Source organism: Stegostoma tigrinum, chromosome 16 (assembly GCF_030684315.1).
Source record: "Stegostoma tigrinum isolate sSteTig4 chromosome 16, sSteTig4.hap1, whole genome shotgun sequence".
Lineage (NCBI taxonomy): Eukaryota > Metazoa > Chordata > Chondrichthyes > Orectolobiformes > Stegostomatidae > Stegostoma > Stegostoma tigrinum.
The window spans coordinates 20340165-20362016 of record NC_081369.1 but is presented as its reverse complement, the minus strand read 5'-3'; the positions used below and the strand labels follow the sequence as shown (position 1 = coordinate 20362016).

Sequence of the window (21852 nt, the reverse complement as noted above, 5' to 3'; positions counted from 1 at the left end):
ATATACAAGAGGTGACATCTCAGTTAACACACTGAATTGTAGGTGTGAGGCTTTGTTCAGAATCTGTCTCTGAGTTTCAACCTGGAATCAGGCCGGTTTTATTCCAAAAGCTGGACTTTATAAAATGCCACACTGACTGACTGTGAGTGCAAATGGTATGTTTCTCGAACAAAATAGAATGTATATGCAAATAAGCAAACATCTTGGATGAAAAGATTCACCTCACAGGCTTGTGTGTGTGTGTGTGTGTGTGTGTGTGTGTGTGTGTGTGTGTCTCTGTGAAAGAGAGTGAGAGTGTGTGTGTGTGTGTGTGTGTTTGTGAGTGTGTGTGTTTGTGAGTGTGTGTGTGTGTGAAAGAGAGTGAGAGAGTGTGTGTGTGTATGTGTGTGTGTGTGTGTGTGTGTGTGTGTGTGTGTGTGTATGCGCCCTTGAGAGAAAATGTGAGTGTGAGAGAGTATATGTGTGTGAGAGCAAGTGTGTGGATATCTGTGTGTGAGAGAGTACTTGTGAGAGAAGGTTTGTGTAACTGTGTGTGAGTGTGTGTGTGTTTGTGTGAGAGAGTGTGTGTGATAAACTGTAATTAGTAATGCAAAATTGTACAAACTAAGGTGGAAAGAGCAGAACAATTTACCAAGGTGATGTTGACAAAACAGTACGGTAAGGAAGATTTTACAGATACAGAACTGTGCAGTGAAGTCACGTGTAGTGCGACATGAACCCAAGGTCGCAGTTGAGGCCATCTTCATGGGTTCAACTTCAACTTGGCTGTCAGTCTCTGCTCAGTGATTCGGCGTTGTTGTGTTTCTCGGAGTCTACCTTGGAGGATGTTTATCTGAAGGAAGGAGGGTGAATGCCCTTGATCGATGAAGTATTTCCCTGGCTTGGAGGGGACATTAATATCTGGCAATTGTTCTGTGATGTCGATTCATCCATTTTCATAGCATCTGCATGGTTTCTCCAATTCACCATGCCCCAGGGCATCCTTCCCTGCAGCATATGAGATAGACAGCATTGGCCAAATCACATGCATATCTGCCATGTACATGATGTGTGGTGTTCCCATGTGTAATAGTAGTGTCCACGTTGATGATCTGACAAGTCTTGCAGAGGTTGCTATGGCAGGATTGTGTGGTGTTCTAGATGATGTTGGCCTGAAGGCTGGGTAGTTTGCTGTGAACGATGGTCTGTTTAAGGTTTGATGATTGTTTACAGGCAAGAAGTGGAGGCATAGGGAAGATCTTGCCGAGATGTTCATCATCATTGATGATACGTTGTAGGCTGTGAAGAACATGGCATACTTTCTCCGCTCGGGGGAAGTGCTGGGCGATGAAGGGTACTCTATTGGTCATATCCTGTGTCGGACGTCTGAAGAGGTCATTGGGGTTTTTCGCTGTGGAATGTTAGACTTAGTGATCGATGAGTTGAGCATCATCTCCTATTGTTCCTGGATGAAGAACTAGTTGTTGAAAGTGAAGACGTGGTAGAGGATGAAGTGGATTAGTTGTAGTATGGCAGCTGGAAATTGGCAGCTGATGGTATTGAGTACTGAGGCTGTTGCAGTGATGTTGCTATTGCAGGAGGTGTTGGTATAGAGTGTCGAAACATCCATTATGATAGGGAATGTTCCTGGTTCAACTGGTCCCTGACTGCTGAATTTCTGCAAGAAATCTGTAGTGTCGTGACAGAAGCTGGGTGCTTCCTTATACAATGGGTTTCAAGATGCCCTGACATAGCCAGAGAGGTTCTCACACAGGGTCCCATTGCCTGATACAATGCGACGTCCTGGTGTGTTGGCTTTGAACGGGAGTAGAAGTCCCCTATGTGAGAAGTACACGGGATGAGAGTGCTTAGGATACTCTGAAGGCCTGGATCAAAAGTCTTATTAGTCTGGTGAGTTGACAGGTGTGTTCTTTGGTTGGGTCAGCAGGTAGTCGTCCATAGTGTTCCTGCTTGTACAGTTGTCTGTATATGTCTTTGCGGTAGTTTGTTCTATTTGGTACGACGATGGCACCTCCTTTCCTGCTTCGATGATGATGTTGTGATTGGTCTTGAGAGCATGGATGGCATTGTTTTGTGCTCGAGTGATGTTCTGTGCTATCTTGTGGGCACAGCTGATGAATCTGGTGTTTACACTTCTCCTGACAATTTGACCATACCTGTTGAGCCTAGGGTAGCAGTTTTCCAGATGGGTCCAATTCGACTCCTTCCTCTTTGGTTGTTGCACCATGGATCTCTCTGTTGACTGTTCCGGTTTGTCGATTGTCTCATTGGGCATGCTGCTGACATCTTGGGGTTTTGTGCAAGAATTCCCTGAGCTTCTTTTGTCTGATGAATTTCCTCTGTGTCCACCATGAGACCAATGGGGTCCATTTGTCCCTAGTGTAGGAATCTCTAACAAAGGATCATAGTCATACAATAGGGAACTCTGATTTAAAACAGACTTTTCATAGAATCCCTACAGGGTGGAAACAGGCCCTTCAGCTCAACAAGTCCACACTGACCTTCAGAGCATCCGACCCAGACCCATTCCCCTACGAACCACCTAATCTACACATCCCTGAACACTACAGGCAATTTAACATGGCCAGTCCACCTAGCTTGCACATATTTGGACAGTGGGAGGAAACCAGAGCACCCAGACGAAGCCCATGCAGCCACAAATGTGAAGTAAATTATTCTCCTGGAGAATTTTGTATGTCTTGAATTCTCTCCCCTGGAGAGTTGTGAACGCTAGATCACTGAAAATAGTTCAAGGCAAATTCAATAGATTTATGAAATATCCAGGAGGATAGGGTTATGATGAGCTGCACAAAAGAGAAGATCTGTCATGGTTTTGTTCAATGGTGGGGCAGGGATGAACAGGAACCTACTCCTCCTCCACTTTCCTATGTTCTTATGATAATCAGTAGATACATAATTGGTAATGTCCAACAGGAGAGGATTAAGATTCAAACTAATGATAAACAACAATATAACTAATTTATTTATAACTAATAATAAATGAGAGGTGATCCAGTCAACTTTCTTGAATAAGCTAAAAAGTAAAATGTAACATCAGAGAAATATGACAAATCTAGGGCAGATATGACTTAAAGTTATTATAACATGAAATATCTAAGGGAAAGAGAAAGGCTGAGTAGAAAGGGTAAGAAACAGTGCGGAAACATTTGTATATTGGATTAGAAAACATAAAAGAATTTTATAAATATACCAAAGGGAAAGAATAACTATAGGTCAGGCCATATTGGAGATGTAATTAAAAATCTCCTTCTGCAAGGTAACAGAATAGATATGATGTTAGGAATGAAAGTGTGCAGTTCATCAACGCGGTCCAATTTCTTGGATGCATCTCAGCAAGCTTTCAGTCACCTGTACAGAAACATTTACATTTGGTACTTTGCAAAGTATTAACTCAAGAGGCACAGACCAATGCTTCTGCGGCTGACAACGAGGTGTCAGAATGATATGTAGTTTCCCCGGTGCCGTGATCAAGATTATCTCGGAGACGGTGCCAAACATTCTCAAATGTGAGAGGGGCCAGCAAAAGGTTGTTGTACACATTGGAACTAACAACATAGGAAGAGATAAGGATGAGATTCTGAGAAGAGGATATAGGACGTTAGACAGGAACTAAAAAAGGAAGTCCTCAAGGGTAGTTACATCTGGATTACTCCTGATGCCATGAGCTAGTGATGGTAGGTACAGGAGGATGGAGCAGACGAAAGCATGGCTGAAGAGCTGGTGCACGGGAGAAGGATCACATTTTTGGATCATTGGAATTTCTTCTGGGGTAGAAGTGACCTGTATAAGAAAGACAGATTGTACCTGAATTGGAAGGGGACTAATATACTGGCAGGTGATTTGCTAGAGCTGCTCTAGAGGATTTAAACTAGTAAGTTACTACTAGTAACTAGTAAAGTAGGAAAGAGAGCAGTCTGAGATTGATACAGTTGGGAAAATGAGTAAGTCAAACAGCCAGGCCATGCAGGAACATAGCAGAGAATGAGGTAAGACTTACAAATTAAACTGCATTTATTTCATTGCAAGAGGCTGAACAGTTAAAGCAGATGAATTCAGGTCATGGCTGGAGACATGAGACTGGATATTATAGTAATTACAGAAGTGGGATGGACAGGACTGGCAGCTAAATGTTCCAGGATATGGATGCTATAGCAAGGATCGAAAGGGAGGCAAGAGAGGAGGAGAAGTGGCACTTTAATTGGAGAATAATATTACTGCTATACTTAAGACAGATATTCCTGAGAATATGTCCAGGGAAGTTATTTGGATGAAACTGAGAAATAAGAAAGGAATGATCACATTATTGGGATTGTACTGTAAACTCCCTGGTAGTCAGCCAGAAATTGAGATACAAATTTGTAGGGAGATCTCAATTATCTGCAAACATAATAGGGTGGATATGGTAGGGGACTTCAACTTTCCAAACATAGACTGGAATTGTCGTAGTGTTAAGGGAGAGGAATTGGTTAAGTGTGCACAAGAAAATTTTCTCATTCAGTATGTGGATGTAACTGGTTGAGAAGGTGCAATACATGACATACAGTTGGGAAATAAGACAGGACAGGGTGACTGAGGTATTAGTGGGGGTGCATTTTGGGGTCAGTGACCATAATTCTACTGGTTTTAAAAAAGCAATGGAAAAGGATAGAAAGGATCTAAAACTTAAAGTTCTAAATTGGAGGAAGGTCAATTTTGACAGTATAAGGCAAGAACTTTCAAAAGTTGACTGGGGGCAGATGTTCACAAATAAAGGGTCATCTGGTAAATGGGAAGCCTTCAAAAATGAGAGAACAAGAGTCTACAGACAGGATATTCATGTTATGGTGAAGGAGAAGGCTGGTAGGCTTAGGAGATGTTGGATAATCAAAGAATTTGAGGTTTTGGTCAAGAAAAAGGATATGTCAAGCATAGACAGCAAAGATTGAGTGAATCCTTCGAAGAATATAAAGGCAGGAAGGGTATAGTTAAGAGGGAAATCTGGAGGGCAGAAAATGGGCATGAGATAGCTTTGGCAAATAGGGTTAAGAAAAATCCAAAGGGATTCTCTAAATACGTAAGGGACAAAAAGGTAACCAGGGACAGAATAGAACCCCTTAAAGATCAGCAAGGCCACCTACATGTGGAACCACGGGAGATGGGTGAGATACTAAATGAGTATTTTGCATTCGTGTTTACTGTGGAGAAGAATATGGAAGCTAGAGAATGTGGGAAAACAAATAACAATGTCGCCAAAATGTCCATATTACAGGGGAGGAGGTGCTGGTTGACTCAAAACGCATAAAGATGGATAAATCCCTGGGCCCTGATCAGGTGTACCCTAAAACTCTGTGGGAAGTGAGGGAAGAGATTGCTGGCCCTCTTGCTGAGATATTTGTATTATTGATAGCCACAGGTGAGGTGTCGGAAGACTGGAGGTTTGTTAATGTCGTGCCACTATTTAATAAAGTTGGCAAGGAAAATCCAGGGAGCTATAGAGCGGTGAGCCTGACATCGGTGGTGGGCAAGTTGTTAGGGAGAATCCTGAGGGACAGGATTTACATGTATTTGGAAAGGCAAGGGCTTATTAGGGATAGTCAACATGGCTTTGCGAGTGGGAAATTGTGTCTTACTGATGTGATTGAGTTTTTTCGAAGAAGAAACAAACAGGATTGATGAGTGCAGAGCAATCGATGTGACCTATACAGACTTCAGTAAGACGTTCAACAAGGTTCCTCATGGTAGACTGGTTAGCAAGATTAGATTGCATAGAATACCAGGAGAACTAGCTATCTGGATACAGAACTGGCTCAAAGGTAGCAGACAGAATGTGGTGGTGGAGGGTTGTTTTTCAGTCTGGAGACCTGTGACCAGTGGTGTTCCATAAGGTTTGGTACTGGGTCCACTTCTTTTTGTCATTTATATAAATGATTTGGATGTGAAGAGAGGAGGTACGGTTAGTAAGTTTGCAGATAATACTAATATTTGAGGTGTGGTGGATAGCAAAAAAGGTTACCTCAGAGTACAACACAATCTTGATTGGATGGACCTATGGGCTGAGGAGTGGCAGGTGAAGTTTAATTTAGATAAGTGTGAGGAGCTACATTTTGGAAAAGCAAATCAGGGCAGGGCTTACACACTTTGTGGTAAGGTTTCTCGGGAATTTTGCTGAACAAGGAGATCTTGCAGCACAGGTTCATAGTTCTTTGAAAGTAGAATCGCAGGTATACAGGATAGTGGAGAAGGCATTTGGTATGCTTGCCTTTATTGGTCAGTGCATTGAGTGTAGGAGTTAGGAGGTTATGTTGTGTCTGTACAGGACATTGGTTCGGCCACTTTTGGAATACTGCATACAATTCTGGTTGCCCTCCTATAGGAAGGATGTTGTGAAACTAGAAAGGGTTCAGAAAAGATTTACAAGGATGTTGCCAGGGTTGGAGGGTTTGAGCTATAGTAAGAGGCTGAATAGACTGGGGCTATTTTCTCTGGGGTATCAAAGGCCAAGGGATGACCTTATAGACGTTTAGGGTATGGATAGGGTAAACAGGCAAGGTCTTTTCCCTGGGGCGGGGTAGTCTGAAACTAGAGGGCATAGATTTAAGGTGATGGGGAAAAACATAAAAGGCACCCGGGGCAACATTTTCCGCAGAGGGTGGTGTGTGTATGGAATGAGCTGCCGGAGGAAGTGGTGGAGGCTGGTACAATTACGGCATTTAAAAGGTGTCTGGATGGTCACATGAATAGGAAGGGTTTAGAGGGAGAGATAATGGGAACTGCAGATGCTGGAGAATTCCAAGATAATAAAATGCGAGGCTGGATGAACACAGCAGGCCAAGCAGCATCTCAGGAGCACAAAAGCTGACGTTTCGGGCCTAGACCCTTCATCAAAGAGAGGGGGATGGGGAGAGGGAACTGGAATAAAGAGGGATATGGGCGAAATGTTGGCAAATGGGACTAGATTTTTGTTGGTTTTCTGGTCGGAATGGACAGGTTGCACCAAAAGGTCTGTTGCTGTGTTGTATATCTCTATGGCTCTATGTTTATTTCCCCTGCCATACATAGTGGTCAGCAGAATGACAGCAGTCAGTTTTGTCTCTGTGACTGGCTTCCCACAGGTAAGCAGTACCGTTAACAGCACAAATATGACCCACCAGGATAAGGTGATTTATCAATCTATTTTGATCCTACTGAATGGCAGAATAGACGGTGGGGGCCGAATGGCCTATTCCTGTTCCTATTTGTTATGATCTCCCAGTGACGTGGTATTAATTCTGCTCTTTCAGTTCAGAGACAATGCTGTGACATATGCAATCGTTAAGGGATGAGCGAAACCCATGGAATATAACTGCATCGGTTCTAGCTGGGACAACAACTGGTGGAAGCAAAGAAAATGCAAAACTGCGAGAATATACACAGAAAGCAATGCATAAAATGTCATATTTTAATAATTGCTTGAATTGAACATCTTTGTAATTCAGTGTTAAATGTAATTGAAACACACGAAATCAATTTGCACAAACCTGGCAGTAAAAAATTCGATGGACAAATGATTCTAAGACACGGCAGTTCATGCAACGCGAATTTCTATAGTGTGCAAAAATGGCATCCATTATGTTGCAAAGCAAGTGATCTACTATTTCTATTGCATTAGTAAACCAGACACAAAATACTTCTCTAACAGTGACATCATTAATAATGTTTCAGGTATTTACAGTTCTTCTATAGTTTGCATGTTTGTTGCATTTTCGCGTTCTAGTTTACTTTCATCGTTCGTGTACTGAGCTACTTGTTCAAATAACTTGGCCATCACTGACGAGCGAAACCCATTCCGCAAATTCCGTGCAGCAAAGGCGTAAAGTAGAGGGTTAACACTGCTGCTGATGAAAGCTAAAGTTGCTGTGATATAAGATCCCACCTGAGAAACGCTTTCCAATGCGTCCGTGTCCAGCATCACGGAAGCCAATTCAATCACGTTGAACACATGGTACGGAAACCAACAGATTAGAAATGCTGCAATAATGCTGATAATTAACGTTTCGGATCTGTTTTTGCTCTTAAAAGTCATCTTACCCACCCTTTTTGCAACCAATCCATAACAGGTTGCGAGAACTGTAAAAGGTATTACAAATCCAAACAGAGTTTCCAACACAAGGCACAATATTTGCTGGTCCTTGGAATCATACTGACCACCGAAACATCCAGCCTGGCCATCGATGATGTCCACTTTCCTGGTTAATAAGTTGGGACATGAAAGCAAAAACGCAAAGGACCAAACAATAAGGACCACTTTGCAAACACGCCCAGTCCTCTGCCATCTCTGTGAAGCAAATGGATACATAACAGCCAGGAAGCGGTTTATACTCATCAGCATAATAAAGAGCACACTGCCGTACAAGTTGCAGTAAATGAGATAGCCCAGGATTTTGCAAGAGATTTCTCCAAAAACCCAACTGTTACAAATGGAATAAATCCACAGCGGCAAAGTCATCAACACAACCAGATCAGCAAGCGCCAGGTTCAGGATCAGGATAACGCTGGATGAGCGTTCTCTCATCTTATGCAAGATGACCCAGATGACGAGTGAATTCCCTGGAATCCCAACAATAAATGTCAATGCAAGGATGGTGCTGGCTGCTGATTTAAGAGCTGCTCCTGTTGTATTGTTTGAGTCCATCCTAATTGTTATGAGCCCAGCCAACACTTCAGGGTATTTTGTATGAATTCAGTTCCTAAACGCAACTTGCCAAAGTTAGCAAATACTGCTATTTCCAATGTCACATGCTAAGATTACAAAATGCCAATACTAACCGCGTTAAAATATCCTTTCTGCTAATGTCTGGATTTCGAGACTGAGGGATCAAGGAATATGCAACTAAATAACCCTCTGTAACTTTCTACGATGTTTCATGAATTTTTAAAATAATTTGCCCCACATTTATTTCAGCCCTTTATCTGCTAATTAGTCTATGTTTAAGTAAAATGTTTATGATCCGCTGATGTATTTTTTCATCTTTGATATTGAGCATTGCTCAATATTGTTGGTGCTCAGTGCAGCAGGCAATAAAGGGAAGTCACTCTTAGCCAATTCAGCTTATCAATGAGCACAGGAATTCCTGGTTTTGATTTCTCAATTATTTTGGATGAGAACACAGAAGATTGTCCCAGCCACAAGATGGGTGTTGTGTTCTATATCATGCAAGGTGATTGGAACACAAATATTTTCATGGTTTCAGCAGGTGAGGGAAGTCTTTAAAGCAAAAAGAACCTGTAAAATGACTCCAAGACTAATCTTTGATCTACATCAGGGATTTCACATGCTCAACTAGTCAAATAGGTGCCATTTGCAACCCAATTACAAATCAGTGGCAGAGGCCACATTGGTTGAGTCTCAGTGGACGTGTTATAATAGTTCCGTTATTATTTGGAAAATTGGGGCTGAATTTTCCCATTTTTGTTGAAAGTTCTCTTGGTTGAGGTTCACAGCGACTGGTCTACAATGGCAGTAGTGACTTCCTCACTCTGTACTTTTTTGGCTCATTCGTTCTGCATTGGTCTCTGGTGTCTGACTCATGGGATCTTACAACAGAAGCAGTGGAATTGCTTACCGCTTGGTGACGTTGACATTGCCAGCACGCTATTTAAACACCAGCTGCTCAGCACATCAAATGCTAGAGGCCAGGATCTGGCCTCACAGTCCACTGTTCAATTGTCATCTCTGAGGACATGGCACAGATAGGTCTGTTGACAGACCCCTGGAAGAGCTGGTGGGTGAAGTGGTTGAAAGAAGGGACATCACCGTATCCTTATCGCCTTATCACCAGATCCTGGACAGGGCATATGCAGTGTCTAGGGCTTAACATAACATGCAACTGGAAGAAAATAAATGACCTTCTGCTCTCTGTGAGAAAAGTGCGCCCACTTTCTCTCTGCTACCTCACACTCATTGGGCCACCACTGACTATTACTCTGCCACTGCACAGATCTCTCTCCAAGGCTCATGCATCATGTATACCCAATGGTTCTCAGTGACCTCATCCTTCCAAACTACTAACCTGTCCTGCCCCGTGTTCTCCCTACTCACTCCCCGGCAAAACCTCACCACCAGCCCTGCCCCTGCATCATAGCTGACGTCACTCCAATCGCTTCTATCACACTCAATCCCTCCCATTGAAGGAATAATTGTCTCAAAACCGGATGGAATGGATGAAGATCATGGGCAGGGTGGTGGGCAATAGGCTCCTCAACCCGTATAAAGGAAAACCTGCTAGAGTCAGCTGGAATAAGACAGCGATCACATGTGGTGATGCAGAGACTTCCATGGACATCCCTGTGAGTAATTTTCATTGGGCTGTGCTGCAGGCCCATTATTGATAGTGTGAACTCACTCCTGTAATGCACAAGCTTTGAGCCATTTTACACAACTCACTCCCTCTCAATGAACCTTCAGAAGAAGGAATTTGAGAGCTGGTAAACACTTGTCTCCAGCTCCGAGGAGGAAACAACTCAACCCTCACGGAATGCACCAGCAAGTCTTTCCCTAGCACCCCCTAGCAGCTCAGAGTCTTCCACTCCGAGGAGTTATCTATCTAGATTAGACTGAGGAGCACAATCTTGTGAGTACATCACTGACACTTCTCCATAGCTGGTTGAGGGAGAAATGCTCCAGGCATCTGGCTCAAGGAACCCTGTCAAAGATCAAGTACCTGCTCAGCCCCAGGCAGGAGAGTAGTCCATGGTGTGTCCATTATTGATTTTATCAAAAAGTGCAAAAAAACTCAGCAAAAGTAGGCAGGTTTGTCATGGTCAGCCAGTAAGCTGAATCAAAGGATGAGGAGGACCACCAACATTAGCAACACCATACTGGCACTAGTATGTGTCTATCTGACTGTCCCAAAGGACAGTCTGCCTATAACCATGAAGATCCAAGTGACACTCAGTACCTGCCAGATTTGCACAAGGACCTGCACATAGAATGATAAATCCTTACAGTGTGGAAACAGGCCATTCATTCAGCTGCGTCCACACTGACTGCCCCAAGAGTATCCCATGGCCAATCACCTAACCTTCACACCTTTGGACCATACTCATTGCTCTAGTTACAGTGCTTAGCACCAATGGCAAAGCAAAAAGGGGGTTAGGGACGTAAGCCTCACTCCAGATGCTCCTTCCTGTCTGGGAGACGGGTTAGTGCCATCAGGCACTCACAGGAAGGAGAAGCCACACATAAGATCCCCTGAAGCTTCCTGTCAGGGCACTTCAGAGATGCCCAGTCCCCATTACCTGTGATGCCCAAGTCTGCATGGTTCCAAGACAAGGGTAGGAAGCCAGCATCTGACCCAGGTACTCACAGGACAGCCTAGGCCCATTAAGGCCAACAGTCCCCAGGCTGACCAACCAAGGCATCCAGATCAACAGGGCCAATTTCAAAGCAACCCCAGCTGCGGCTATAAGGACTACCCTTAGACAGGAGAGAAAGGAAGATGGAAACGTACAGAGGGCACTTGGCTGGCACGGGTAACCCATCATCACAAATAATCTTGCATCTTTATAACTACACATTCACTGTGCTCTTAAAAGGTTAGCTCTAGTCTCTTTGTTGCTGTCAGACCTGATGACAGTCACACTCATATGAGAAATGAGACATCCCAGTGATGAAAGCAGTTGTAGAGTTAGAATTATGTTTTATTGTCACGTGTACTCAAGTACAGGGATCCAGGCATGGAGTGAAAAGTGTAGAAAGTCACCATTCTCTGGTACAAAAGTACCCAGGTGCAGAATCTTAGACATAAAGTAAGGCAATAAAGTTAAAAGTTCACCATTACAGTCCTTCTTAAGTAACTTAGCCATGGACCTGGATCCAGACTCTTCCATCCCAACACTGATACATCACCAGAATGAAGTAGTTGGCTGCCCTTCAGTTCCTTCACTGTCCTGCCACCGCAGAACCGTGTCACCATTCTTTAGCGCCATCTTGCTTCTACCAACAATGTCACCACCGTGAGTCCACACTGGGCTGATGTCAGCAATGTGGCCGCTGCTGAAGCTGCCAGGTCCCACGCTGGGCACTGGACCCAAACTCGCCTCCATCCACCGCCGCCGCTGGGAACAAACCATGCCACCAACGCTGCCCAAACTCTCCACAGAATGTAAATAAAGGTTAAAAAAAAACAGAAAAGAAGAAAAAGAAGCAGAAGTGGACAGAGCAGACATGCTCCAGGCTCGGTGCTACTCTGCCGCCATATTGACCATTAGCCCTCATCGCAGAGGCAGTCATTCAAAGATTAGAACACACCACCCTGCCCCTCATTCAACCTGAATTGTGGATCCTGTACATAGACAACACATTTGTCATCATTAAATGCAGCAAACTAGAAGAGACCCACCACCTCAACAACAATGTATTTGCAGGGATTGGACTCACGAAAGATGAAAAAAACAAACAGCCAGCTTCCGTTTTTGGACATCAGAGTTGAACATATGACCACTGGGGAGTTCCAAACCTCAGTATACAGGAAGGCAACCCATACTGACCAAGTCCTCAACTTCCACATCAACCACCCCAACGTCCACAAACAAAGCTGTATTAGGACACTATTTAAACGGGCCACCACTCACTGCAATACATCAGAACTACGCAGGAAAGAGAAAGAGCACCTATACAAAATCTTCACTATGAACAGATATCCCTGCAACTTCATCTGCAGGTGCATACTAAACAAGCAACAACAAGAGGACACAGTACACACTAACACACTGCCTTACATCAAGAACGTATCAGAACTGACAATGAGACTCCTAAGACCACTAGGAATCATGGTGGCACACAAGCCCACAGACACTCTACGACAAACGCTTACAAGGATTGGAGACGCCATTCCCACAACATACAGAATGAATGTATTTTACAAAATACCATGCAACAACTGCCACAAACATTACATTGGACAGACAGGAAGGAAACTAACCATTAGAATGCATGAACATCAGCTAGCAGCAAAACAACATGACAAATTTTCCTGAGTATCAGTACACTTGGACAATGAAGGCCATCAGTTTATCTGGGATAACGTAACCATAGTAGCCCAAGCCAAACATAGACATGCACAGGAACTCCTAGAGGCATGGCTCTCCACCCTTAGTGCAATCAACAAACATATAGAATTGGACCCCATGTACAAACTCCTACAGATCAAAACCAGAAATGACACTACTCGCCATAACGGACCAGACAGTATAAATTCCAAGCGGAGTGGAACATCACATCATTGAAGGCCTCACTGGTGATGTTACCCAGTATGGTGACAAAATATCTGAACGAAAGCAAGCCAGCTTGGCAAGCATGTTAACAAGCTCACCCACAACCCGAGCTACAAATCTTTGCAAAAACTTTAAACTCATCATTCTCTATAACTTAAATTTTACCCCTCCTTACAATCACCCTGCTTCCCCCATTCACAAACAGATAGACACTCAGAAACAGACAAGGCATGAATATTAAGGGTGGAAAAGGGAAAGAAAACTCAGGGGAACACAATTAGAAAGAACCAATCTAGTCTATAGGATTCAATTAGTTGTTTTCTTTCTCTTCCTTTTTGGTCTCTGATGTTGGTGTCAGACTGTTTATACACTAATGTTCAGTTTTTTACTTATGAGTTGAGAAGACATCTCTTTCAGAAACTCTGAAGATAATTTCCCCTTCTGCAACAGGAAATTTTCTGAGAAAGTTGAGTGGAAGTCAGCTCGCTATTACCGCAGATTTGCCAACACTTCCACCCAGGACAGGAAGGCACAGAGAAAGAGATTTTATCAATGCTTTCTCCTTGCAGGCTCAGTGGTTATCTGCCACACTTGCCCCATACAAGCCATGCTCACACAGGAGCCAATCAAATCTTGTTGTCATGCAGTTTGCCCTTAACATAGGTTCCTTAGTGCCTGCTTTGCTTGCTCGCTGTTTCAGAAAAAGTGTAACATTATATACTGCGCATGATGGGCTCCAGTAAAAATAGTTTCTAAAACTGTAGGCATTTTTTTGCACTGCCTCTTTGGTTTAAGGCAGTATTATCCTCTTCAGTTTCACAGCCCAAAAAGATGTAGTCATCCTGATGTCAATGACTTAGCTGTGTTCGGCCGAACCTGCGAGGGTCATTTACAACACTTGAACAAGTTGGATGATCTGTTACAAATAACTAATTTATTCATAAATTTGGCTAGGAATGAATTTGCCACATCAAAAGTGGGACCACATTGTGCAGAGAAGGGCACTGGAAAAGTAAAGAGAAGGTGTGTGCTCTTTCAGAAAGTTTGCTATAAAGTGTCACCTTTAATCAGTCTTGCTGTCATCTCCTTCACTTAATTGGCCAGTGCACAGCTGCATAGAGCATAATACAAGGCCAAGGAACTGAATGGGTGCAGCTTAGCCCATCTCTTCAAATCCATTGAGGGAGAATTGAAGTTGTAGCTGAAGTCTCTCAGGGCACCAAGCATTGGAATGAGGAGCAGGAAGAGTGAGTGCAAGATTTAATGAGTAACACGATGGAACGGAGACTTCACATCTAAATCTTGTAGTCAGCTGTGAACACCTGGGTCATCCAGGTGCTCTTCTTAATCCTTTTACTGGCTCTATGGGGAAATTCTTGTGCTTGAGGTGGAGCCCTCAAGGACTCTGGCATACTGACAGCCTCCTGTCCAAGTATATGTTCCTTCTCTGTCATTGTGTCTTTTTGAGGTATGGAGGGGCTTGCTAAGCAGCCGCTGTCTGGACATGAGCCCCCAGGAGCAGAAGTAGGCCACTCTACCTCCTCTAAAAGACACGCTTAGGGTGTGGCAAAAGAGGCTAAACCAGTGGGATTATTTGAGATGGTGAAGGAAATCCCAAAAGAAGTCGAGGAGCAACAGAAGAGTGCACAGCCTAGTCACAGGCTGGATAGTTAAATAGTGCCCAATCTCTTCAAAGAGCATAAGGCCATAAGACATAGGACTGGAAATAAGGCCATTTGGCCCATTGAGTCCACTCGCCATTTAATCATGGCTGATGGGCATTTCAACTCCACTTCCCTGCACTCTCCCTGTAGCCCTTGATTCCTTCTGAGATCAAGAATTTATCAATCTCTGCCTTGAAGACATTTAATGTCCCGGCCTCCACTGCGCTCCGTGGCAATGAATTCCACAGGCCCACCACTCTCTGGCTGAAGAAATGTCTCCTCATTTCCATTTTAAATTTACCCCCTCTAATTCTAAGGCTGTGCCCATGGGTCCTAGTCTCCCCACCTAATGGAAACAACTTCCCAGAGTCTACCCTTTCTAAACCATACATTATCTTGTAAGTTTCTATTGGAACTCGCCTCAACCTTCCAAACTCTAATGAATACAGTCCCAGGATCCTTAGCCGTTCATCGTACGTTAAACCTACCATTCCAGGGATCATCCGTGTGAATCTCTGCTGGACATGCTCCAGTGCTTTTATGTCCTGCCTGAGGTGTGGGGCCCAAAATTGGACACAGTATTCTAAATGGGGCCTAACTAGAGCTTTACAAAGTCTCAAAAGCATATCACTGTTTTTATATTCCAACACTCTTGAGATAAACAACAACATTATTAAGACTCCACTTCTGAGGGTGAGGTTTGCTCAGGAAGAACAGGGGAAGAAAGTAAAGAAGTTAAAATATTGAGAGATACAGGAGCCGGTCAGTCTCTAATAGTAAAAGTTGGAAGTATTTGCCCTCCTTCTGAAAAGTTAGCCGAGAGAGTGATAATCTGTGGAATAAATGGAGAGAGATTTTGAGTTCCCCTGTGTAAATTAAGGCTGGAAAGTCAAATCAAGACTGAGGAAGTGACAGTGGGAGTGATTGAGCAAGTGTCCTTTCAGGAATACAGTTTGTTCATGGAAAAGACCTAGAGGGATCAAAGGTGGGAGTAATGCCCTAATAGTGGAGAAGCCTAAGGAAGACCAGGAAACTGAGGAGTTAAAAGAAAAATGCCCTGGAATTTTTCCAGACTGTGTGGTGACAAGATCTCACAGCAAGATGGGAAAACCAAAGAGAAAGTGGAAGGAGTTAAGGTCCAGTTAGCTGGCACCCTGTTTGACAAAATAATCAAGGAAAAACCTAAGCAGGTAGAGGATCAGGCAGAAGTGTTTTGTTCTGAAAGACTAATGGACTTATGACAGAAGGATGAGATAATAAAAGATTTATATCATAAAGCCTACTCAGAAAAGGAATCAGAATGTATTCCCAAATGTTACTATCTTAAGGAAAACATCCCAGGGCAGAAATGGAGATCGTGGCGGGTTAGTGCAGAGGAGAAATGGGTGGAAGTTCACCAGATTGTGATGCCAGTAGCATATAGACAGGAGGTATTTTAAGGTCGAGTACAAATTACCTGTAGGAGGCCATCTAGGAGCGAGGAAGTCTCAGGCAGAAGCATTCTTATTGGCCTGGATTATATAAAGATGTGGATGAATTTTGCAGGACCTGTCATATGTGTCAGACAGTAGGAAAGCCACTGGTAGTAATAAAACCAGCTCCTTTGATGCCAATTCCTGCATTTGAAGAGCCTTTCATGCGGATTGTGATTGATTGTGTAAGTCCCCTCTCTAAAACCAAAAGTGGGAACCAGTATTTACTAACCATAGTGGATGGGTCTACCAGATTCCAGAGACAATTCCATTATGGAATGTCAAGGTTAAAAAGGTTGTGGAGTAGTTGCTTGCTTTCTTTACCCGTTATGGCCTACCTAAAGAGAAATTCAATCAGACGAAGGGTCCAATTTTACTGTCAGATTGTTTAAGGAGGTCATGGACAGTTTAGGCATCCAATGCTTTAAATCAAATGCTTTGAATCAAACCATTCTAAATCTCAGGGAGTATTGAAAAGGTGGCATCAGACCCTAAATACTATGCTGAGGGCTTATTAATAAAATGTGAGGCTGAATGGACACAACAGGCCCAGCCGCATCTCAGGAGCACAAAAGCTGACGTTTCGGGCCTAGACCCTTCATCAGCTCTCTGATAAAGGGTCTAGGCTCAAAACGATAGCTTTTGTGCTCCTGAGATGCTGCTGGGCCTGCTGTGTTCATCCAGCCTCACATTTTATTAACTTGGATTCTCCAGCATCTGCAGTTCCCATTATCACTGAGGGCTTATTGCCAGGTTTACCCAAAAGATTGGGATAAAGGTATCCCATATATATTGTTAGCTATTAGAGATGCTCCAAATGAATCAACTCAGTTTACTCCATTTGAATTGATATTCAGACTCAAAGTGAGAGGGCCTTTCAAATTAATTAAGGAAAAGTTGATTAGGTACAAAGTCAGAGATCGCACAGTTGGATTATGTATTTGAGGTGAGAGAAAGATTAAACAGAGTAGGTGAAGTAGCTAGACAACATTTGTAGGTGGCACAGCATTTGATGAAGCAAGAGTCAAATCAGAAACCTAAAATTTGTATGTTGGCCCATGGGGATAAATATTGGTGCTGTTACCAGTGGTAGGAGATCTCTTCAAAGCAAGGTTTAGTGGTCCCTATCAGACTGAGAAGAAGTTGAGTCAGGTGAATTATCTGGTAAAGATGCCAGACAGGAACAAAACTTAATTGGGTGTGCCATGGTGGATATACTGAAACGTTACGATAACAGGGAAAGGGAACCAAAGAAACAGGTATTAGTTACTGCCACTCAGACTGAAGAATCAAATCCAGAATAAACTGAATAATGAGGAAGTCCTGAAAGAATGGGATAGGGTTATAAGCTTTCTGTCTTAGGAACAGAGAACTGAATTGAAAGGCTTGTTCCGGCACCACGAGGACTTATGTAGAAATAGAATGGGGAGGGCTAATACTATAGTACATGAGGTGGACATAGAGAATGCTGTTTCGATAAAACAACACCCCTACAGGCTTAATCCTGTCAAAGCAGCACAGGTACAGAAGGAAGTGGAAGTGATGGTCCCAGAAGACATCATTGAGCTGAGTCAAAGTGTGTAGAGTTCGTTGATCATGTTGGTTCCCAAACCTGATGGCACTTAATGATTCTGCAGAGACTATTGGAAGGTCAACACCGTGCCTAAATCAGATTCTTACCCAATTCCAAGGCTGAAAAACTGTGTGGAAAATGTTGGACAAGCCATTTACATCAAAACATTGGGCCTATTTCATGGTTACACAGCAAGTACCTTTGTTGGAGAGAGCGAAAGAAGTTTCTGTGGTTGTAATTCCAAATGGGCCATATCAATTTAAAGCAATGGCCTTCAGAATGAAGAACACACCAGGCAGTTTCAAGGATTTACAAACAGAGTTGTGACAGGATTGACTAATTGTGCCGTCTATATAAATGACTTAATGATCTTTAGCTATTTGTGGAAATATCACTTGATGCATTTGGCAGAGCTCTTTGAGAGATCAGGGCAGGCAAAACCGGTCATAAATTTAGCAAAAGCTGAACTCATGAGGACAGAAGTGACATTCTTAGGGTGCAACATCGGACATAGACAGATGACACCAAGGAACATAAAGATGTAGGCTATTGAGGAATTGCTAAGACCATCCTTGAAGAAGGAAGTGCTGAGGTTTTTAGGACTGAACAAATTCTAAAGGAAATTTGTCCCAAAGTTTAGTAGCACCCAGATGGATTTGTTAAAAAAAAACATGAAATTCTGGTGGACAGACCATGCCAGGAGGCATTTGAGAATTTAAAAGCTGTATTAACCACCTGGCCAGTTTTAGCTACGCCAAATTTCTTGAAACCCTTTAAAGTCAGTATCAATGCAAGTGATGTAGGAATTGGAGTTGCATTGTTACTGCAGGATGATTGTGGGATTGAAAGGCCAATCAGTTTTTTTTTCAAAGAAACCCAATATCCACCAGAGAAAATACTCAACTGCTGAAAATGAATTATTGAGTTTGGTGCTGGCCTTGCAATGTTTTAATACTTATACTGCAAACAAAGAATCGGAGATGCTTACCTATACTGATCACAACACTTTGACCTTTTTGGAAAGATTTAAGGACAAGAACACCAAACTCTTTCATTGAAGTCTTATGTTACTAGCATTTAATTTATAGCTTATAAATGTTGTGGGTCATGAAAATGTTATTGCAGATGCATTATCACAGGTTTAAAAGAAAATGTGTGTATAAAGTAGAAATGATAGTGTTGAATGTTACACATGATATATAAAATTAGCATGAAATGAGTAACTCTATACTAATGTATTATGGATTTAATAATAATTGTGTTAAGACTTAGAAAAAAATGAAGCCATCTTACAATAACGATGGCTCTTTTTTTGTTAAGGGGGGCGGTGTTGCAAAGATGGGTAGATTACCTATGAATTAGAAGGCAGGATGTTAGAATTTGTTTGTGAAAATTACAGGGGGCAAGAGTGTGTGGTCCCTTTAAGAGGTGATGGTCTTTTTCTAAGATTGGAGATTTTAAAAAGGCCTGCAAACAGTTGCAGATGTACAGACGATCCTGAAATTGTAACATAGGTATCAATTCACTGTGTGGTTGGCAACATAAGCTTATTTTGATGTTAAGGCAACCAGCTTGAATATCAGCCAATTAATTTAAACCAGGTACTTAGAGACTGAAAACCAACTTAATTTGAATCTGATGATGTTGATAATCTAGGAAAAATCCTATTATAAGAAAATTGATGGGTCATCAAGGGTATATAAAAAGAGGATTTTTGACTATTAGTGTGAGAACAAACTGCCATCGGAAGAGTAAAACTCTGGCTCTCACAGAAATCTTTAAGCTCTCTGATTAAGCACCATCTGAAAGGTACCACGGCACTCTTAGCTAATGTTCCTGACACAAAGATTCAACAAAGAAAAAATTCCTGACTGAAGAATAGCGGAAAAGGCACGAAAACATTCTGGCATCCTGACTGTCATTTAGACAGTCTTGGTTTTAATTTTTTTTCTTATTACCATGGTTTATAAAAGTGGGACTTGTGTTTATTGGAACAGCATACCATTAGAATTTTGTCTTATTCGAGAATAGTTAGCGGTTTGGGGGAATTGTTTGGTTTGTTAAGAGTTCTGTTAATTTAATCACGGTTAGAGTTAAATAAATAAATTGTTGCTTGTTGATTGTAGAGTGAACATCAGAAGTTCATTTTATTTCACTTTTCCTTTATAGCAGATTGGGAGGTGAGAGGCAGGTTATAACACTTTTGACAAATCCTTTAACAGATTAAGAGCCAAGGTGAGGCGAGCTTCTCTGGGTGTTTTGGTTTTCACTATCAGAGAGATTCAACTTCCTCTCTATAACATAACTCACCTGATAACTCCCCAAAGCTTTTCCATCATCTACAAGGCTACAGGTTAGGTGTGTAATGGAGCACTCTCCACTCACAGATCCAACAATACTCAAGAGGCTTAACAGCATCCAGGAGAAAATAGCCCTCTTGATTGGCCACAAATATTCCACCCTGATACTCAATAGCAGCAGCTTGCGACAAGATGCACTATAGAAATTCATGAAGGCTCCTTAGCCAGCATCTTTCAAACCTACATCACTTCCATCTAGAAGGGAAAGGGCAGCAGATATACAGGAATACCACTACCTTCAAATTTCCCTCCAAGCCATTCACCATCCTAACTCAGGAATATTTCACCATTCTTTCAGTGTCGTTGGGTTAAAATCCTGGAAGTCCCTCCCAATCAACATTGTGTGTACCTACAATAATTAGACTGAAGTGGTTCATGAGGCAGCTCACTATTACCTTCTCAGGAGTAATTGAGCATGGGCAATACATTTTGGCCCAGGCAGAAAAACCCACATCCCATTAACAGATTTTTAAAAATTGTGGCAAACATTTAGTATTCTTTCATTGATGGAATTTTAATGTCCCTTGGTCTTGTTCTCCTAATCTAAATAAACTACCGGTTCATTATACATGATCATCAAAACATCAGTGAAATTCCTACTGCTTCACAGTAGAACATTGACGTTTTAAATAACTTATTCCCTTTCAAACTTGTCAGTCTTGCTCCTCTTTACAGTTTCTTCAGTAATGCTTGCTAAAATGGAATGATATTCCAAGTGCATCAATAATCCCACATGACTGTTACAGATGGTAATATATTTCCAATTCAGGATGGTAAGCACCTTAGAATGGAATATGCAGGTGATGGGATTCCCATGGATCTGTTGTCCTAGTCCTGTTCCAGTGATAAAGCTTTAAAACCCCAGTGATTTCAGGAAATGGCATGAGTAACATTTAGCATTACTCGCACCACTCCACTGTCTATATTTTGTTTACCTCTTGAAAAGCAATTTTGCAAACTTCCCACCATTTAAAAGAGCGTGACTGCTAATTTACTGAATTTGCTTTGAAATTGTCAAATTTTCTTGGATTTCATTCTTCAAGCTGGCCCCAGAATTGGCCATGGATACTTCATTTGAGGAGCACCAAGTTTCCTGGGTTCCCCTCCACTTACAGCCCAAAAAATGAGCCGGGAAGCTGGGAACAACCATTACATCAAGACTGAGGCATCTGCAGTTGGAGACTCTTTTGCAACCTCTAGAAAATCTCAGGATATCCTGGGCCTATAAGGAAAGGTCAAATACTGAGTGAACTCCAATCCTGTTTACACTGATGTTTTGTTCAAGGCATTGGACATTTCTTGTGAGATGATGGAGGCAAGAACATTAACACTTAATTTTCCTCAACAGAAATCATGGGAGTAACATTCATTGGAATACGTTCACCAAGAGAATTGTAAATATTGTTGGCTTGTTAGAGAATTCATCTTGGGGATTACGATACCTCCACATGTTGGCAGCCTGCACAAACAAAGAAAATAGCTAATATAATTGCTGTGAGATGCTTAGCTTCTTCCAAAAGAACAGTGAA

General features: G+C 42.3%; 1 protein-coding gene across 1 annotated transcript; it reads right to left on the bottom strand.

Annotated features, from left to right (window-relative positions):
- Positions 1-7430: 7430 nt before the first annotated feature.
- LOC125459984 (leukotriene B4 receptor 1-like) lies at positions 7431-8731 on the bottom strand. The gene has a single exon (XM_048546993.1). It carries the CDS (start codon positions 8669-8671, stop codon positions 7706-7708), a length of 966 nt encoding a protein of 321 aa, XP_048402950.1. The 5' UTR covers positions 8672-8731; the 3' UTR covers positions 7431-7705.
- Positions 8732-21852: the final 13121 nt, after the last annotated feature.